Source organism: Oryza sativa, chromosome 7 (genome assembly GCF_034140825.1).
Source record: "Oryza sativa Japonica Group chromosome 7, ASM3414082v1".
Taxonomy (NCBI): domain Eukaryota; kingdom Viridiplantae; phylum Streptophyta; class Magnoliopsida; order Poales; family Poaceae; genus Oryza; species Oryza sativa.
Window position 1 is genome coordinate 29,088,399 of NC_089041.1, and position 16,729 is coordinate 29,105,127.

At 41.5% G+C, this 16,729-nt stretch overlaps 3 protein-coding genes and 1 non-coding gene across 9 annotated transcripts; 1 reads left to right on the forward strand and 3 right to left on the reverse strand.

The window, feature by feature from the left end:
• Positions 1-1,223: 1,223 nt before the first annotated feature.
• Positions 1,224-4,930, forward strand: LOC4344299 (serine/threonine-protein kinase AtPK2/AtPK19). The gene is made up of 7 exons (XM_015791281.3): positions 1,224-1,417; positions 2,599-3,541; positions 3,621-3,703; positions 3,787-3,907; positions 3,989-4,162; positions 4,252-4,356; positions 4,446-4,930. The coding sequence occupies exons 2-7, from the start codon at positions 2,894-2,896 to the stop codon at positions 4,770-4,772; spliced, it is 1,458 nt and encodes a 485-aa protein (XP_015646767.1). The 5' UTR covers positions 1,224-1,417; positions 2,599-2,893; the 3' UTR covers positions 4,773-4,930.
• On the reverse strand, positions 4,923-8,592 carry LOC4344300 (eukaryotic translation initiation factor 2 subunit beta). Its single transcript, XM_015791282.3, has 10 exons — positions 8,519-8,592; positions 8,321-8,425; positions 7,623-7,728; positions 7,490-7,545; positions 7,321-7,372; positions 7,149-7,249; positions 6,577-6,722; positions 6,331-6,473; positions 6,079-6,164; positions 4,923-5,240 (listed from the first exon to the last, which is right to left on the reverse strand). The coding sequence occupies exons 2-10, from the start codon at positions 8,363-8,365 to the stop codon at positions 5,169-5,171; spliced, it is 807 nt and encodes a 268-aa protein (XP_015646768.1). The 5' UTR covers positions 8,366-8,425; positions 8,519-8,592; the 3' UTR covers positions 4,923-5,168.
• LOC112939772 (small nucleolar RNA SNORD34) lies at positions 5,855-5,938 on the reverse strand. The gene has a single exon (XR_003243643.1). It is a non-coding gene; the product is annotated as a small nucleolar RNA SNORD34 (small nucleolar RNA).
• A 434-nt stretch (positions 8,593-9,026) lies between the features above and the next one.
• LOC4344301 (probable inactive receptor kinase At5g58300) lies at positions 9,027-13,959 on the reverse strand. 6 transcript variants are annotated; one of them, XM_066312054.1, is made up of 7 exons: positions 13,799-13,959; positions 13,677-13,718; positions 13,550-13,598; positions 13,385-13,460; positions 13,143-13,227; positions 10,311-11,673; positions 9,027-9,877 (listed from the first exon to the last, which is right to left on the reverse strand). In XM_066312054.1, exons 6-7 carry the CDS (start codon positions 11,599-11,601, stop codon positions 9,246-9,248), a joined length of 1,923 nt encoding a protein of 640 aa, XP_066168151.1. In that variant the 5' UTR covers positions 11,602-11,673; positions 13,143-13,227; positions 13,385-13,460; positions 13,550-13,598; positions 13,677-13,718; positions 13,799-13,959; the 3' UTR covers positions 9,027-9,245. The 6 variants fall into 6 exon arrangements, with proteins under 6 accessions (XP_066168151.1, XP_025883072.1, XP_066168152.1 ...); XM_026027287.2 differs by lacking the exons at positions 13,550-13,598; positions 13,677-13,718; XM_066312055.1 differs by lacking the exons at positions 13,143-13,227; positions 13,385-13,460 and having other exon boundaries at positions 13,517-13,598.
• Between the last annotated feature and the right edge of the window lie 2,770 nt (positions 13,960-16,729).

The window sequence follows — 16,729 nt, forward strand, 5'->3', positions numbered from 1 at the left end:
GTACACATGGCAGCTAGAGCGGCTCGTTCTCGTACGGCCTCGTACTAGTACGCAACGTACGTGTGGCCGCGGGCGGCGCCGGTGCCGGCCGCCTCTGCGACTGCACGGTGCGACTGTGCGAGCTTCACCAACCTGCAGCTATCGACCTACTTCTCCTTACCAACCGGTTCGCGCGCGGCATGGCACGAGGAAAAATAGTTTTAATTACTTGTTTACTAGTATCTTTTCTAAAAGAAAAAGAAGATAGATTAATGTGCAACATTTATATAAATTATAACAAACATATAAATTAGACTTTAATAGTATATGTATATTCATCTTTTTTATAACTTGTAAATGCCGAATTTAAACTTATACTTCCTCCGTCCCAAAATATAAGGGATTCTGGGTGGATGTGATACTTCTTAGTACTACGAATCTGATTAAGAAACCTGTTAAGATTCGTAGTGCTAGGATATGTCACATCCACCCAAAATCCCTTATATTATGTGGCGGAGGGAGTATGTTTTTACAATAATATATTAGTACATACTAGTAATATACTCCTTCCGTATTTTAATGTATAACGCCGTTGACTTTTCGACCAACGTTTGATCATTCGTTTTATTTAAAAATTTTGTGTGAATATGAAAATATTTATGTCATGCTTAAAGAACATTTGATGACGAATCAAATCACAATAAAATAAATGATAATTATATAAATTTTTTGAATAAGACGAATGGTCAAACGTTGAAAAAAAGTAAACGGCGTCATACATTAAAATATGGAGGGAATATTTCTTAAAATTAAGTACACGAGTGTACGTTCACTGAGTTTTCCTACTCCTATATGCTTTCCTAGCGAATACGCCTATCAGGATAGAGGTGAAAGTGAAACGTGAGCGGGGCCCAAAGATGCTGGGCTTGGCGACTCGGTTTTCCGGCTCTGAAGTGACGGTTTTTTACGCGCCAATTCTCTCGCGCGGATCACAGAAACACGCGGGCAGATAGAGAAGAGAAAGAGACCCGGCTGCGACGAGTCTAACTGCCAACCTGGCAGCACTTCCAGCAAGCGGAAGAGGGTCGGTCATATTTATCCCATAATATGGCTAATTTTTTTTAGAAAAAAAGGGAAATGAGTAAACGACCTGGCGGCGCGGTTAGTCGGGCCCACCACCCACCCACTGGGGAGTGGGCCCTCCCTCCCGCATACACGTTGCAGCTGGACGCGGCGTTCACACCAACTCAACGTGCGCCAATTCGGAAGGAGCACCCATCTTTCCCCTTTCTCCTTCTCCTCCTCCTACTCCCAGCCGCTCACTCGAACCCCCCCCCCCACCTTCCTTGCCGCCGCTGCCCCGAGGGCGCGGGAGATAACCTCGCCGGAGCACCGCCACCGCCGCTGTCGATCTTCTTCCCCGAGGCAAAGCCAGGAGGTCTCTACCTCTCTCTCTCTCTCTCTCTCTGAATTCGTCGCCCCGTTTCTCAGCTTGCTTTAATTTGTGTGAAATTTGAGTTGATCGATATTGCTTCGTGTTTCGGTTTCTTGATGTGGATTTGGTCCTTTAGGATGATTCTTCTCCCTTTTTTTTTGTCAGTGGAAATGTTGTGCTTTCCTCCCGCATCTCATGTGCTTCTCCTGAATGAATCCTAGGGTTGATTTGTCGAGCCAGGTTTTCCAGTTTTCCATTTTTGTTTTGAGCAATCGGTTAAATTCAGGTCGGAAGGGAGCTCCCCTACCGCCGATTCCTCAAGCTTCTTACATTGAACAGATGATTTCGATGTGGAGATGTGGTTGGGAGAGGGAGAAGAGCTTGTGCCTTTTAGACTGAGCTTTGCATGCTTAATGGGAATATCAATTGGATGAAAATGATCCCTGATCGGGACACCATTCTCGGTTGATTTTTTGTTCAGGCGTTCAGCAAAATGCTGGTAGCGAACTATTGTTTATGAATTATGAGATTAACTAGGGATTAGTGTGTACAATTATCAGTAACAGGAGGCGTTGACCATCATAGTGTAGCTACGATGACCATCATAGTGTAGCTACGATTATAGTAGATTCTTGAGCTAATTTTTAGGCTGAATGCATAGTCCCTGCTTTATTAGAGGTAGGACATTGGTTGAAGCAGGGCGGAAGCTTTTTACTCTAGAAATTTAGAGGTAGACTTTATGAATCTAAAGGTCAACTGGAACCCAAAGGTTTAGGTTGTAAAGTTAGATGCTCTTTGATTGCTTTTCTATGACTCTAATATGTGCATTCTGATAGACTGCAACGGCCAGCTGACTGGCATTTTTTACTTTGAAACATATTTCTACTAGATACTGTGATTGATTGTGATTTTGCTTTATTGTGCCATTCAGAACTAAATGCAATATTTAGCATCAGATATCTGCATATGTATAATTCCAAACAAAGTAAAAACTGAAAGGAAAAATGTTCCCAAAAGAATTCAGAATAACTTTCTAAACTTCCCATGCAAATGATTTTTTTCCCCTGTAAATTAACTAGTTCCACAAAAAAGAATCCCTGTCTAGCCCTTATAAAACCTGTTGTTCAGTATGTTCTCTCTTTCCTATAGAGATAAGACTAACACCATATTCATTTTGCTTCCAGTCTAGACAAACTCAGCTTCATGAGTTCAAGTTCAGGAAAAGCACTGGCATCCAGCATCTCCTATTCAGCAGGAAAGAGCAGCATTTTCTTGCTCTGCCTCTTTGCAGGATACTTGGGAATTCCTGGCCGAAAATTCCACTTGCTCAAGACCGTTTGCAGCACTGCATCTCCTTCCATCATTGGAAGTTGTGGAGGGAACCTTCTTTAGACTACTTTAGCACAAGTCTTCAGTTTCTATTAGTGTGGAAGCTTGGCCTGCAAAACCAGCAACCTTAGCTACGTAGTAGGCCTTTGGATGATGGTTTCTTCTCAGACATCCTCTCTGACAAGAACTATCGCACAGGACCCCGAGCTCTTCACAGCAAAAATAATTCTCCCAATGGGTCCCCCGGATGTTATCTCTGAAAATGATGAGTTTGATTTCTCTGATGTTTTTGGCACCACTCCAGTTCAGACGCCAACAGGCATTTCGGTAGCTGGTCCAGACAGTCCTGCACCTTTGGCTGAGTCCAATGAGGGGGTTTACAATGATCCTATTGTCATCATCAAGCGATCTCATTCTCTTGTTGGTCCAACATCACTTGTTAGCCAGTCCCTGCGACTTAGCAATCTCACTCTAAATAAAACAGAGGGGTCATCAGAACCTGCAGAAGAAAAGGAAAGGAACCTAGGGCAGCTCAGTGATGAAGAGTTTGACAATGCCACAACAGAAAATGAAGGTATTGGGCTTGATGACTTTGAAATCTTGAAGCTTGTAGGCCAAGGGGCATTTGGGAAAGTCTTTCAGGTGAGAAAGAAAGGTACTTCAGAGATATACGCGATGAAAGTTATGAGGAAGGATAAGATCTTGGAAAAGAACCATGCGGAGTACATGAAAGCCGAAAGAGATATATTAACAAAAGTTGACCATCCTTTTGTAGTGCAGCTCAGGTACTCCTTTCAGGTACGTGTGTACATCAATGTTCTTATCTCTATGTTGAAATCACTTTTAGTGATATCTTAGTACCTATGTTTGAACACAGACAAAATATCGACTTTATCTTGTCCTGGACTTCATAAATGGGGGACATCTCTTCTTCCAGCTCTACAAGCAAGGATTGTTCAGGTGACTGTATACTTCTAGCTAGTACTTTTGTCTGTCAAAAGAAAATGTTTCCGGCCCTATAACTCAACCGTTTTGTTTAACAGGGAGGAACTTGCACGGATCTATACTGCTGAAATTGTATCTGCTGTAGCTCACCTTCACGACAACGGGATTATGCATAGAGATCTCAAGCCTGAAAATATCCTTTTGGATGCTGATGGCCATGTAAGAATGCCTTCTTCAACAATCTCCTCCTGCTACTTCTTTTCCATTTTGCTGATATCTTTTTTGTTGCCTCATTTCAAGGCCATGCTCACTGACTTTGGCCTTGCCAAAGAATTTAATGAGAATACAAGATCAAACTCGATGTGTGGAACAGTTGAGTATATGGCCCCAGAGATTATTCTTGGTCGGGGGCATGATAAGGCAGCTGACTGGTGGAGTGTTGGAATCCTCCTCTTTGAAATGCTCACGGGAAAGGTGTGCTGCCAACTTGCATGAGAGGGTAATCTTCCCATTTGCATTCATTCATTGCTAAATAATCCCTTACTCTTTGCAACACGCTGCAGCCTCCGTTTGTTGGGAACAGGGATAAAGTTCAGCAGAAGATAGTGAAAGAGAAGCTGAAGCTTCCATCGTTTTTGTCCAGTGAAGCTCATTCCCTCTTGAAAGGAGTAAGTTTCTTAATGCATTCGATCACAGTATCAAATTCCTATGTTGTGTTTCTTATCTGAAAAAGATGGCAATCCGTTGTCCATTTCAGCTGCTCCACAAAGAAGGTGGCAAGCGGCTAGGAAGCGGTCCGGGCGGCAGCGATGAGATAAAGAGGCACAAATGGCTCAAACCGATCAACTGGAGGAAGCTGGAGGCCCGGCAGATCCAGCCGAGCTTCCGACCCAACGTGAGCGGGCTCACCTGCATCGCCAACTTCGACGAGTGCTGGACCAGCATGCCGGTGCTGGACTCGCCGGTGGCCACCCCTGTCGCCGGCGGCGCCGGCCACAGCAGCTTCGCCGGGTTCACCTACGTCAGGCCGGCTCCGTTCCTCCAGGATGTCAAGCCTCCCTCTTCCTCTAGGCTGAAAGACTAGCTAGCAGCCAGTGCGAGTGAAGAAACGGATGAACCAAGAGCAAGGGGAAAGAGGCGAAGGGTAGGAAGTTACTACTAAAATATCTGTAAAAGGACAACTGGTCCATGTGAATGCACTTCCGGAGCTAATCTACCCAGGAGATATGATCCATTTGCTCAGACCCTGAAACTGATACCCAATTTCAATCACAAGTTCACAACACACAACCTAGTTTGCTTGGTCGTGTTGTTGCATTCGCGGTCAAAATCACCCTATGATAGACTAAATGCCATCGGCATTTACATGACCAAAACTAGGTCCAAAACTGGCCACACAAGAGTACAAGATAGAGCAAAATCATTTCTCACACAATATAGCAGCTCACTGAATAGACAAATCCAAAGCTTCGACTTATGTTCAGGCCTTCCGCCGACCAACTTGTGCGACAAATCCAGCCTTGATTGGAGCAACAGACCTCGACGATCCACACTAGACAGAATAGGCAAATGTTGATTCAGTGGCAAGCAAAATAACGAGAGAATATTCGGTTTTCATCCAACAAATGTTTTAAAATGTTTCAGTGGCAAAGTGTTTTTTAGTCCTCCCTCTAATTCTACTATCTGTTGTACTCTCCTTAAACCCCGTGACTTTGAGCAATGAAATTCAGGTGGGGAATCTCTCCCCTGCGGTGACTTGTTAAAAAAATGTTTTAAAATGAAGATTGCCTTAGAAGTCAGAACTTTGCAGATAATATCATATTCCTTTACTCAAACAATGTAGGCTAGGCAAACTATTATGCAGCTCATCATAGGCTAACAAGCAAAGAGTGAAAGTTGACAGCAGCTAGCAGGTACAAAGAATGAGGGTAACAAATTGTTTTCTGTGCACTATAGAAAATTCAGATGCTCGCAAGTCTGTTTCTGTAGTCAAACAGAAAGCAAGAATATACTTATGTACAGAGGAGATTGGCGAAAAAACTACTACCTCCTATCCAGATTCATTGTATTAGGATGTGTCACATCCACCCGAAATCCCTTATATTATAGGATGGAGGGAGCAGTAAACAATAGGAGATAATAGATGTCACAAATTTGCAACGTTGTTTAAGCCTCAGTTGTTGCTTTTTTATCATGAATTTGTTTGTCAAACAATGTAGGCAATAATGTTGCAACTCATCATTGGCAGAACCATAGGGAATAGATGGTAAAATGAAATTTTAAAAAACAAAAGGCAATTAACTAATGTTTTCACAGAGGAGTGATCGCTCATGCCGAAGCAAACTGGATGTAACTGAACATGCACAAGCAGATAATCAGACGGCATTTACCTGTTCGCAGCGAAGGAAGAACAGACGATTTTCCTTGGATAGAATGGTATCAGGGCTTTTGCAACCATTGCAAATGACGTACTCATCTGAAAGGTTTAAAGACGCAATAAGTTGCATATAACCCTTGAAATCTTAAGTCAACTAACACTAACAAAACAGTAAACAACAAACGTACAACTTATGATAGTTTACCACACATGAAAAAGGGGAAGCTCATCTGTTCAACCAAGGGAATGAAGTAGGATAACTTACTGATATATCTCCGCAGGATTGCTTCGAAGTTTTTCGGAGCAAATCTTCCTTTGATCACCAACCTTTGCTGCCCATCAAGTGATCCACTTGTCCCCATTTCAGCAAGCAAAAACATCATCACATGCTCAGGTTGCCTATGCATCCTGGTAAATAATTTCCGGTTAGTTCATCACAGCTTTATCCATTGTAAGAGCATTCAATAGAATATCAAATACAAAATACAATCCAAATGGTGAAAAAGCGCACGTTTTGCACAAGTCCATAAAATTCACAAAAACTGTCTTCTTCGTGCCCTCTCGAAGAACCTGTGGCGGCCTCATGACAGTTCTGCGTCTGTCTCCAGCAAGATCTGGATTGTTTTCACGCAGAATATTGAACACTCTGCCCAGAAGCTGCAACAAAAATACCCAAATCAGGTTTTCACACGCACTACAGTAATTTGGTCATTCTGTGCTAGTTCTGGATGACAGTTGTTTCTGTTTCACAATGTTGTTTGAGACTAAAGGATATTGAGTTGCATGCTAGTTCAGTATAGAATTAGACCCACAAAGCCAGAGGAAAAAGTAAGTAAAATTAATAAAGATTATCCAAAGCAAATTTTAATGCTCTCAAAACATCGCGTGACAGCAGTACATGAACAATACATTGGAACAAATAGGTGTGGTTGTAAGAGCATGAAAACAGTCAAAACACAAAATTATGGTGCATGCAAAGCTTTGGAAAATTTACCAAAAGATTACTGAATAATGTGTTGTCTGCACAAGGAAATAATGAAAAGAGGAAAATAAATGAGGAGAAATATATAATAGTAGAAGCACCTCATCATAATTGTAGTCCCTATCAGTTCCCTCCCACGGGTACCTAGGGGCACCTCCAAGCACAATTCCTTCCCCTTCTTCCTCCTCTACAACTTGGTCATCTGGAAAGCAGGAGTCAGTAAGGACAAAGAATAAACTGTCAAGAGTAAGTAATCAAGGATTAATCCTATACCTAAAATGTCCTCCCCATCACCAATGTCATTAATAGACAAATCAAGATCCACCTGAAATTTTCAGTAATGTGAAGCTCAATTCAATCTGTACCTCTCAAACACACACAAATAATACAAAATGTTGATCTCACAGGTTCAAGCACAAATAATACAAAATGTTAATCTCACAGGTTTCTTCTTCTTCTTTTTCATCCCAGTGAAGTTGAGCTCACCAGGCTCTGTGACTAAGGAATAAAATGGTACAAATTAGCAAAGATATTCCCGTGGCATAATATTTTTTTCTACGCTACATTAAGAATACCTGTCAGGTTTTCTGTCTTCTCTGCCAGCTTGTCCACCTCATCAGAAGGATCTTGGATAACAACCTTCTTCTTTTTCTTCTTCTTGGTTGGGTCAAAAGGAGTAAGCTGTAGAATATGAACAATGCAAATAAATAAACGGAGCAACGGAGAAGACGTGGAAAATCTATAGAAGTTTTACACAACCATCAGTAAGAAATATAAGATATAGCACTTAATAACTTCTCAGACAACGTAATCTATCACAACTTTTTTAATATTTACTCCATGAAGAAGGGGAAAGAAGCTGAGGAGTAAGCACTGGCTGGTATCCTGGTACTGGTTTCAGATAAGGCCGGTAGCCTCTGGACAGGCAGAACATGATATAATGCTGTTCGTTCGTCAAATATATAATCACTTATCACGAAACCAGAGTCAAAATGCGCCCCTTATATCATGCTATGTTGTTGCAATGCGTTGTTCATATGCTACGAATCCCTCGCCCATGCGTTCTGAAATGGGAACTACACATAAACCAAGTGACCAACCCCTGATGCTAGTGTCTCTAGCCTCTAGAATGAATCAAGTCCAAACCCTAATTCCAATCGACAGCAAACTTCTAGCTCGAAACCCTCCGAATGGAACCGCTCTTAACGAAACCCCAAATCCGCATGAACAGCACCGAACCGATTAGGGGCGATTGGGGAGCACGTTGCCTCACCTCGGAGACCTCCTCCCGCTTCTCCGCGTGCTCCTCGTCCGCCATGGTTGCCGCCCGCCAAGCCTCACCTCACCTCACCTCCTCCGCCGGTCGCGATCGAATCCCCTGCAAGGCACGAACACGACGGCAGAAGGATCAGATCCAACCGAAGGAAGAAAGCGCGCGGCGCCGACGATCCTATCGATGCGCGACTCGCACCCTGAGCTCTCGCCGGAGGAGAGCGCGGCGGCGACGGCGGCGGCGGCGTGGATTCGGGTGGTAGGGTTTTTCCCGGAGGAATCCTTGCGCCTTTAGCTTTACTACTGGTCTCGCCCGTGCAAAATTATGGGAACACAGGGACTCTAGTGAGAAAAGTCACTCCGTGTGATCAATCCTGGCCGTCTAAATTTGATCCAACGGTTCGCTGTCAATGGTGGCGATCTAAGTTGAGCGTGGAGCTTTGTACAGTGGGAAAATTTTTGGGAAAATGCGAGGGGCTTAAGAGAAATAGTTCACTTTGGATCGAACGAATGCAAGATTCTACACTGATTTGAAAGGAAGGGTGTGCTTAGTTCACGTCAAAATTGGAAGTTTGGTTAAAATTGAAATGATGTGATGAAAAAGTTGAAAGTTTGTGTGTGTGTAAGAAAGTTTTGATGTGATGGAAAAGTTGAAAGTTAAAGTTTGGAACTAAACTCGGCCGAAATAATGAAATCACACCACAAAATGCACAATTCCAACAATCAAAATTCCCAGAGAAAAAAATCCTACACTTGTCAAGAATCAAGAATTCAAGACTCATAAGTTCCAATCAGAATATGCTCAGCTTTCTGAGGCTGCATCTAATGTCGACCATGTTTAGCATGAACTCAATCACAAATTAGCTAAGAATCAAATGATCTGCAACTCGCAGCTTGGTGAGGCATATGAACACAGGAGCACATAACTAAACCGATGGTGGATTGGAGTCCTTCATCTTTTCATCAGAGGAAGCTCGGCTCTCTGAAGCAGAATGGCGCAGTCCCTCGATCATCCTGATCACATCCTCCATCGATGGGCGTCGATCTGGAGACCTTGATGTGCAAGCCATTGCTATCTGGAGCATCTGAACAAGCTCCTCCTCGATGTTTTGCTGCTTGATCAGCTCGACGTCGAACACCTCGGCTGTCCACTCCTCTCTGACCACCGAGTGCACCCATCTTGGTAGGTCGACGACATCGTCATTGCCCTGCGACTGGAGTGGAGCTTTACCGGTAAGCATCTCCATGAGGAGGACGCCGAAGCTGTAGACGTCGGATTTCTGGGTGATCTTGCGGTTCTCGATGGTCTCAGGAGCGCGATAACCGACCACAACGCGAGATGCATTGGCTGGAACACTCATCAGGGCAGTTAGACCATAGTCTGAAACATAAGAACTGTAATCTTGATCGAGGAGGATATTTGTAGACTTAATATTGCCATGGGTGAGCTTGGCGCCACCTTCTGCATGAACGTGTGCAATGCCGTATGCTGTTCCAAGGATTATCTTCACTCTGGTGCTCCAGTCTAATGGTGTCTTTTCAGTAACACCCCTGATACCTGCCGAATGTTCATCAGCAAATCAGTACAAAATACTACCAACTGAAAGTTAACTATTCACATTTATTTAACACAAGTTTCATTTCTGAGTATGAGCATTTTTTTAGTGTGCAGGAGGGCTGTACAACTTTCTATTGATACAAGAAAATATGATTAGACTCCCTACTTAAGCTAGCTACAGAAGGAATATGGATGCAGCTTTAGGCAAGTTCAGCTGTAGTGAAAAATTAAAATCACTAATATCCTGTGTTAGTTTAAACTTTATTAACATCGCATGGATATATCAGTTTACAAATTTTAAACTTAATCAGTGTAGGCGTTCACCTTTTAACTAATGTGGGACTCTTCTTATGTTTACTCATTAGCCACCGCAGCTATGAGTCTATACATGTACCAGTGTCTTGCAAAAAGGATGAAAGGAAGAAAAGCATACCATGTAACTTGGTTGAGAAACTGCCATTGGTGAGATAATCGTAGACGATGAGCTTCTCGTCCTTAGAATAGTAGTAAGCACGAAGTGGGACTAAGTTTGCATGTTTACCTAACCTACCAATTAGTTCCATCTGTTGCTCAAACTCTTTTTTTCCTGCCACGACATCTTTTAGTCTCTTGACAACAACAACGGTACCATCCTCAAGTATAGCTTTGTAAGCAGTTCCATAACTTCCCTTGCCAAGGACTTCTGCAGAAGCTCTCAGTAGATCCTCCAAATCGAAGGTATAGGAGCAACCCTCCAAGAAAACCAACTTGTTTTTCTCGGCGATCTGAACGCCACTACTGAACTCCTGTTTTGGCTTCTCACTTCTGACACCAGTGCCCTTACCCTTGTAGTCCACACCACTCTCTTTCTTGCCTTTCCTCTTTGAATTACACACAACCAACACAACCACAACAAACATCAGTACTGCGAAGCCCCCAACAGCAACTGCAATTATGAATCCGGCGCCAAACTTTTTCTCATGATGCGCTGACATTGGAGTTGGTGCTGATGAAGGGGATGCTGGTGAAGGCGTCGGTGAATCAGGAAGCAAGCATTTAGCTAGAGGTGGCCCACATAATCCAGGATTCCCCAAGAATGAGCCATTTGGAAATGTTTGAAGCGACTGAGGAATTTGGCCTTTCAAATCATTGTTGCTCAGATTCAATAGTCTCAGACTTGGAAGCTTGAGATCAGGGATGGATCCAGAGAGAGAATTTTCTTGTAAATTCAGGACTGATAACTGAGAAAGGTTTTGTAAGCTTATAGGAATTTCACCGGTAAAGGAATTGTAGGAGAGGTCCACTACACTGAGGTTAGGATTCAAAAAGGAAGGCAAATCTCCTGAAAAGTTATTGTGCTGAAGGTATATGGATCGTAAGGAAGGAAGCGTAGTCACATCAGATGGAAGGCTTCCAGCTAAACGATTAGACCGTAAGCTCAGAACTTGGAGAGAGTCAAGCTTTCCAAGAGTGTTTGGAGGAATTGCTCCAATGAGACCAGCACCTGGTACCCTTAATTCAAATATGTGTGACTGATCTCCTGAGCATTTTACGCCATGCCAAGAACACAATGATGTGCTTTGACTCCAGTTGAGCCTGTTGCCACGATACACTGCAGAGGCAAAGTCTAGAAGGGCTTGCTTTTCAGAGGTTAAGTCTGCTACAGACAAGGGATTGAACAACAAAAGTGACAACTGCAGTGAGAGCAGAAGAGACAAAGGATTTCTAATACTGAGATGATCCATTTGATGAATCTCCAAATCAGGGAACTAGACGAGCAGCATCTTCGTTTGTTTATGTCAGATAAGTAGCCGATCCTGTTGAAATAAAAGTAGCGAGCATTCAGTGATAACAGTTAAAACAACTGCACTAAGATTTCAATCGTAGCTCCAAATAAGAACCGCATTTCATCAGAAGATAGCAAATAAAGGTTACCAATCATTCCTTGTATGCTTCTAAAGTGCCCAAAAGGGAACAGAGAGCTTATGTGAATCAAGCATGAATGTGTAAAACATGGTGGAGCAGCATAAACATGCTTTTCTTTCTAGTGCGTGACACATTGACAGACAAAAGATCCAGGACACTTTGGAAAAGAAGTAAATTGCATCAATATGTAATAATTACAGATTTCCCATTCCAAACATGTGTAGCTTGCATCTTTCAGTGGTAAGATTTACATGAGGCCCGGTTTTACTATCTCTCTAGGGGGAACCAGAAACCAGGCATTTAGATTAGAGTACTAAGCAAGTCATGGTTCTCAATGACTCTGTGCCAATGTCAAGAACATGAACATGAAATTGACACATGGTAAAAAATTCCACCCTCAAAGGATGGCGCCCATTAAAGTCTGAAGACAAGAAAACATGCCCTAAAAAATTGTGGGCAGAAAGTAATGGGGAAGAAGGAAAAAGAATAGGAAAATGATACGGTCAGCACACAAAAGCCAAAAGCATAACCAAAGCAGGGAGAAAAGATGAGGGCAAGAACAAAGCTGAACCCATCATAAGTTCATAACCCCACAAAGATGAGCATATCACATCATGTATTTACTGTTTGCTACTTGCTTAGATGAAATACTAGTAAACTAGCCTAGATGAGCCTAGCATCAGGCATAGAATGCTTACACTGGCAACGCAGTAGTACTGGCCGAACCGAACTAATTTATCATGCAACAGCTTTCTGCATTCTTAGGAGCAAAATGGAGCAACTTTCTGGGCGCCAAATGCGGCATTTGAGCAACTTGATTAGAGAAGCCACTAGGCAAATTTGAAACGAAAAGAGGAAGCAATAAAGGCAAAACCGAAGCTAATGGAAGATTGAATATGGGAAGGTGGCAACGACTGATAGATTTCTAGTAGGAGTTATGTGGGAAACTGCTGCACATGGCAATGTGGGTGCAGATTTACTACATTGTTTACTGACTACAAGATCTGGAGCAGTACATGATTTCTTCATCTGCACTTAAAGAGAACCCAATTTATTAATCACGGACGACAAATGAATAATGTGCAGTGCTCCAAAGTCCAAAGCCCAAGCTCAGAGGTCAGCATCCAGTTGTTTGCAAGGATCCACACATTTCTAACTTGTACTAGCATCCAACCCCAAATGAAAACTCAGCATTCAGACCGGAATTCCAGGAAGCCAGGCGCCCAGACTTATGTATACCGTATAGATCAAGTAACTCAATTCTGAACTCTTTTTTTTTTTTTTGCGGGGAAACTCAATTCTGAACTAGAGCAGGAACATCGTAAAGAGAAATTACAACATTATTATTGCCTCTGGTTACCTTGCTAGATCCGCCACGCAAGCAAGTATGCAACGAGAACAAGAGCTGGAGCTCAAGAAAAGATCCAGTCTCTGAACATTTCGAGCTAGGAAAAACAGCAAGATTGAAACAAAAAAGAGTAAATTTAATGGAATAATATTGCGGATAAGTCTCCTCTATTATTTGTCCGTTCCGTAGCACAGACAAAGGAAATAGGAGTTCTAGCTTCTAGGACGGAAAAGAATGTTATCCATCAAATTCACCTGAAACGGCGGCGTGCAGTGTAACTGAGCAGTGAGCATCAATCAGCTAGAAATAGGACGAATGTTGCAAGAATTCCTAGAAGGAAAATTAAGTAAAATTGGGTTTCGACGAAGTAAATGAATGAAGAAAACCTGGAAGGACGAGCAAAGAATCGATCTTTCCACCCCAAAAATGGTACGGTCCCGCTCATAATTACTCGCACGAAGCGTACAGCTGAAACTCGAAATGTAAGGGCATAATCCGAAACGGTCGCCGCTAAAAAAAAAAAAACGTTTCCCCCCTGAAAAATACCTTGTCAATCTGAAGAAGAACTCGTAACAACGCGACCTGAAACTGAAAGAACTCTACGGGAGCAGGGCGGCAACCAAACCAGAATAGCAGGAGATGAATGCGAAGGAGGAGCGTCGGGGTACCTCCACGGCGGCGGCGGCTCGTCGCCGGTCTGTACAGCACAGCACAGCCCACGGAATCCCGTGAAATGCGCGCCTGCAGTTGCGGTCGCTAGGGCGGCGCTCCCGCTTCCCTCGGCACGGCAGTAGCTGGGGTAGTTGATCCAACCCACACACACCCCTCCCTTCGCGGTCGCAGCAGAGTAGTGTGGTAAAAAGCGAGAGACCGAGACCGAGAGCGTGTGTGAAGTGTGAAGAGAGAGGACTTCGCTTGCGGCCAGCACAGGAGAGAGAGACGGAAAGGAGGCGCATTTATGGCGAGGAATGAAACAAGGCCAGCAACGCAGTAGTATGGATCCACCACTGTACTCTCTTGCTTACAAATCACTCTCCCCTCTTTTGTAGCAGTAGCAGTAGTAGTACTACTGATAAATGCAAGTGTAAATGCTGTTTTGTTTTGTTTTCCCCTTCTTTTTCGATTCTACTTTATGGTTGTGTTTAGTTAACACTGAAGTTTAAAAGTTTAGTTAAAATTGATACAATATGATAAAAATATTGTGTGGGTATGAAAGGTTTGATGTGATGGAAATTTGAAAGTTTGAAAAAAAAAACTTGGAACTAAACAGGGCCTATGTAATACTGACAAATGGAAATGGAAATGGAAAAAAATAAATTTAAGGGTTTGTTTTTTACTCCAACTTCATAATTTTCTAATCATTTTCATGCGTATGTTTTCCGAACTATTAAATAATATATTTTAAAAAAATCTATAAAAAATTGCTTTAGAAATTATATTAATCAATTTTTCATTTTTTAAACTGATACTTAATTAATTATTTGTTTTCAGTGCTTTGTTTTATGCGCTGAACTCAACAAGGCTGTCGTAAGAAGAACTACGCTTAGTTTTGATGGGTTATTTGACTTTTCTGGTAATATTCGACAGTATAAATGAATAAATTTATTTACAAAGTTGAAATCTTTGTTTAATAAATGTGTTTTATAAACTTTATATATAAATTCTTTAAAAAAATATACGTTTTAGTAGACTTGGAAAGAGTGCCCGTGATTAAAATGGGGCCTTTGAGTAACTTTGCATTTCAAGAATGAAAAACAGCCCGGTACAAGTACATAAAGTCGAGAAATGATTGAAATTGGTGGTGGGGTTTTTTTTTCTATAAGTGGGCAAAAGTATTACTAGTATACCATTGGCAAAAAAAAAACGCAAGTATCAAATAGGATTATGATTTGTATATCGTTCAATCTACACCATCGATGTCATCCGAGATCCGACTGCTACAGCTATCATTGGAGAGTAGTATCTGAGAATAAACACAGATGAACAAACATCTCTGGACTTGATCTATTCTCTCCCGTGTAGCAGATTGCAACGGTTAGAGTAATTGCGAAATAGCAATGCATGTCGTGCAACGTACAGATGCCTCTAGTAATGAGATGGTCCCTGCAATAAGTAAGGGCTCCTTATGGACAAAGTAAAAAAACTAAAAATAGAGGATTGTTTTATTGAAATCCCACGAAAAAATTTTCTAGTTGTGTATTTGGAACAAAAGAATAGGTATTTAAGATTCCTACTAAAATCCTATGTAATGGCTTTATTTATGGAAATTTTTAGGATTTCTGGACCTCGTGAGAAACTTTCGTTATATCTATATTTCTCCCTGAATTATATGCTTTTCCTATGAAGCATCCAAACAATAAGTTCTAACAATTCATGTGTTTTAGAATATCCAAAGATTCATCTAAACATGCCATTTCGATTCCTTTGTTTTTCTGTTACTATGTTTTTCATCTACTAGTTCCTTTGGAGAATTGGAGGCATGCTCACTTATGCAATTTTGTTCAACTGTCGTTGCAGGATCTTGCTGGAGCGGTGCCTTAGAAAAGAAACATGACAAGGATCTACTGAGTTGTCACTGTCTCAACCCGACAATAATAGAGGTACAGTGTCAGTACGGTAGACCGAATTTCAGTTCAACAAAGCATTACTTGTTCTTAAAAAAAAGAAACAAAGCATTACTGCTACTACCTCCGTCCCAAATCCGCGGTTTTGCACTTTTTATATTCAATGTTTAACCATCCGTTTTATTTTTTAAAAATATGAATGGTATTTTTATTATTATTGGATGATAAAATATGAATAGTACGTTATGGGTGACTGTTTTTTAAAATTCGTTATCATATTTTTTTAAAATAAGATGGACGATTGAACTTTGGACACGGGAACCCACAACTGCTCTTAGGGTGTCTTTAGTTCACACTAAAATTGAAAAATTGGCTGAAATTGGAAACAGAAAAAAGTCATAAATTTATGTGTATAGAAAAGTTTTGATGTGATGGAAAAGTTTAAAGTTTGAAAAAAAAAGCTTGCAACTAAACACGGTGTTAAATTGGGAGGGAGGCAGGAGTACTAGTATATATACTATAACTCCTCCTGTCCCATTTTAAACGTAGCTATGAATTTTCGTATTCAACTTTAATCGTCCGCCTTATTTATTTTTTAAAAAAAACTAAAAAAACATAAGTTACACATAAATTACTATTTATTTCATCATCTAACAACAATAAAATATTAACCATAAAAAATTAAAATAAAACAGAAAATTAAAATTGGATGGGAAAACTTATTGTTGTGCTTAAAATGGGACGGTGGAGTACTATGTTACAGATGTGTTGGTTGGCTCCATCAGTGTGTTGTCATCTCTTCACGGTTTTTGTCAATTCGTAAAAATTATTCTATTTTTATTCTTTTTCCTAATATTGGCTGTATTAGTATGCTCTTAGGAGAGTTTGCAACAGGTTCAAAATATTCAGGTTATGACACAAGCACCCACCTAACCATGTTCTATATCTACTTTGACTAAATGCCAATGCGTTTTTTTATTCCATACACATGCCTTTCACTCGCGTGAACGGTAGTCAAATTTGATACTAGCACAC

Coding starts and splice junctions, on each gene's coding strand:
- LOC4344300 (XM_015791282.3), bottom strand. CDS start 8,365: ATGGCGGACGAGGAGCACGCGGAGAAGCGGGAGGAGGTCTCCGAG. Junction 7,729..8,320: donor AGCGGGAGGAGGTCTCCGAG/GTGAGGCAACGT, acceptor CATATTCTACAG/CTTACTCCTTTTGACCCAAC. Junction 7,373..7,489: donor AAAAGAAGAAGAAGAAACCT/GTGAGATTAACA, acceptor TGAAAATTTCAG/GTGGATCTTGATTTGTCTAT.
- LOC4344299 (XM_015791281.3), top strand. CDS start 2,894: ATGATGGTTTCTTCTCAGACATCCTCTCTGACAAGAACTATCGCACAG. Junction 3,542..3,620: donor AGCTCAGGTACTCCTTTCAG/GTACGTGTGTAC, acceptor GTTTGAACACAG/ACAAAATATCGACTTTATCT. Junction 3,704..3,786: donor TACAAGCAAGGATTGTTCAG/GTGACTGTATAC, acceptor TTTGTTTAACAG/GGAGGAACTTGCACGGATCT.
- LOC4344301 (XM_015791277.3), bottom strand. CDS start 11,601: ATGGATCATCTCAGTATTAGAAATCCTTTGTCTCTTCTGCTCTCACTG. Junction 9,878..10,310: donor TTTCTCAACCAAGTTACATG/GTATGCTTTTCT, acceptor AACATTCGGCAG/GTATCAGGGGTGTTACTGAA.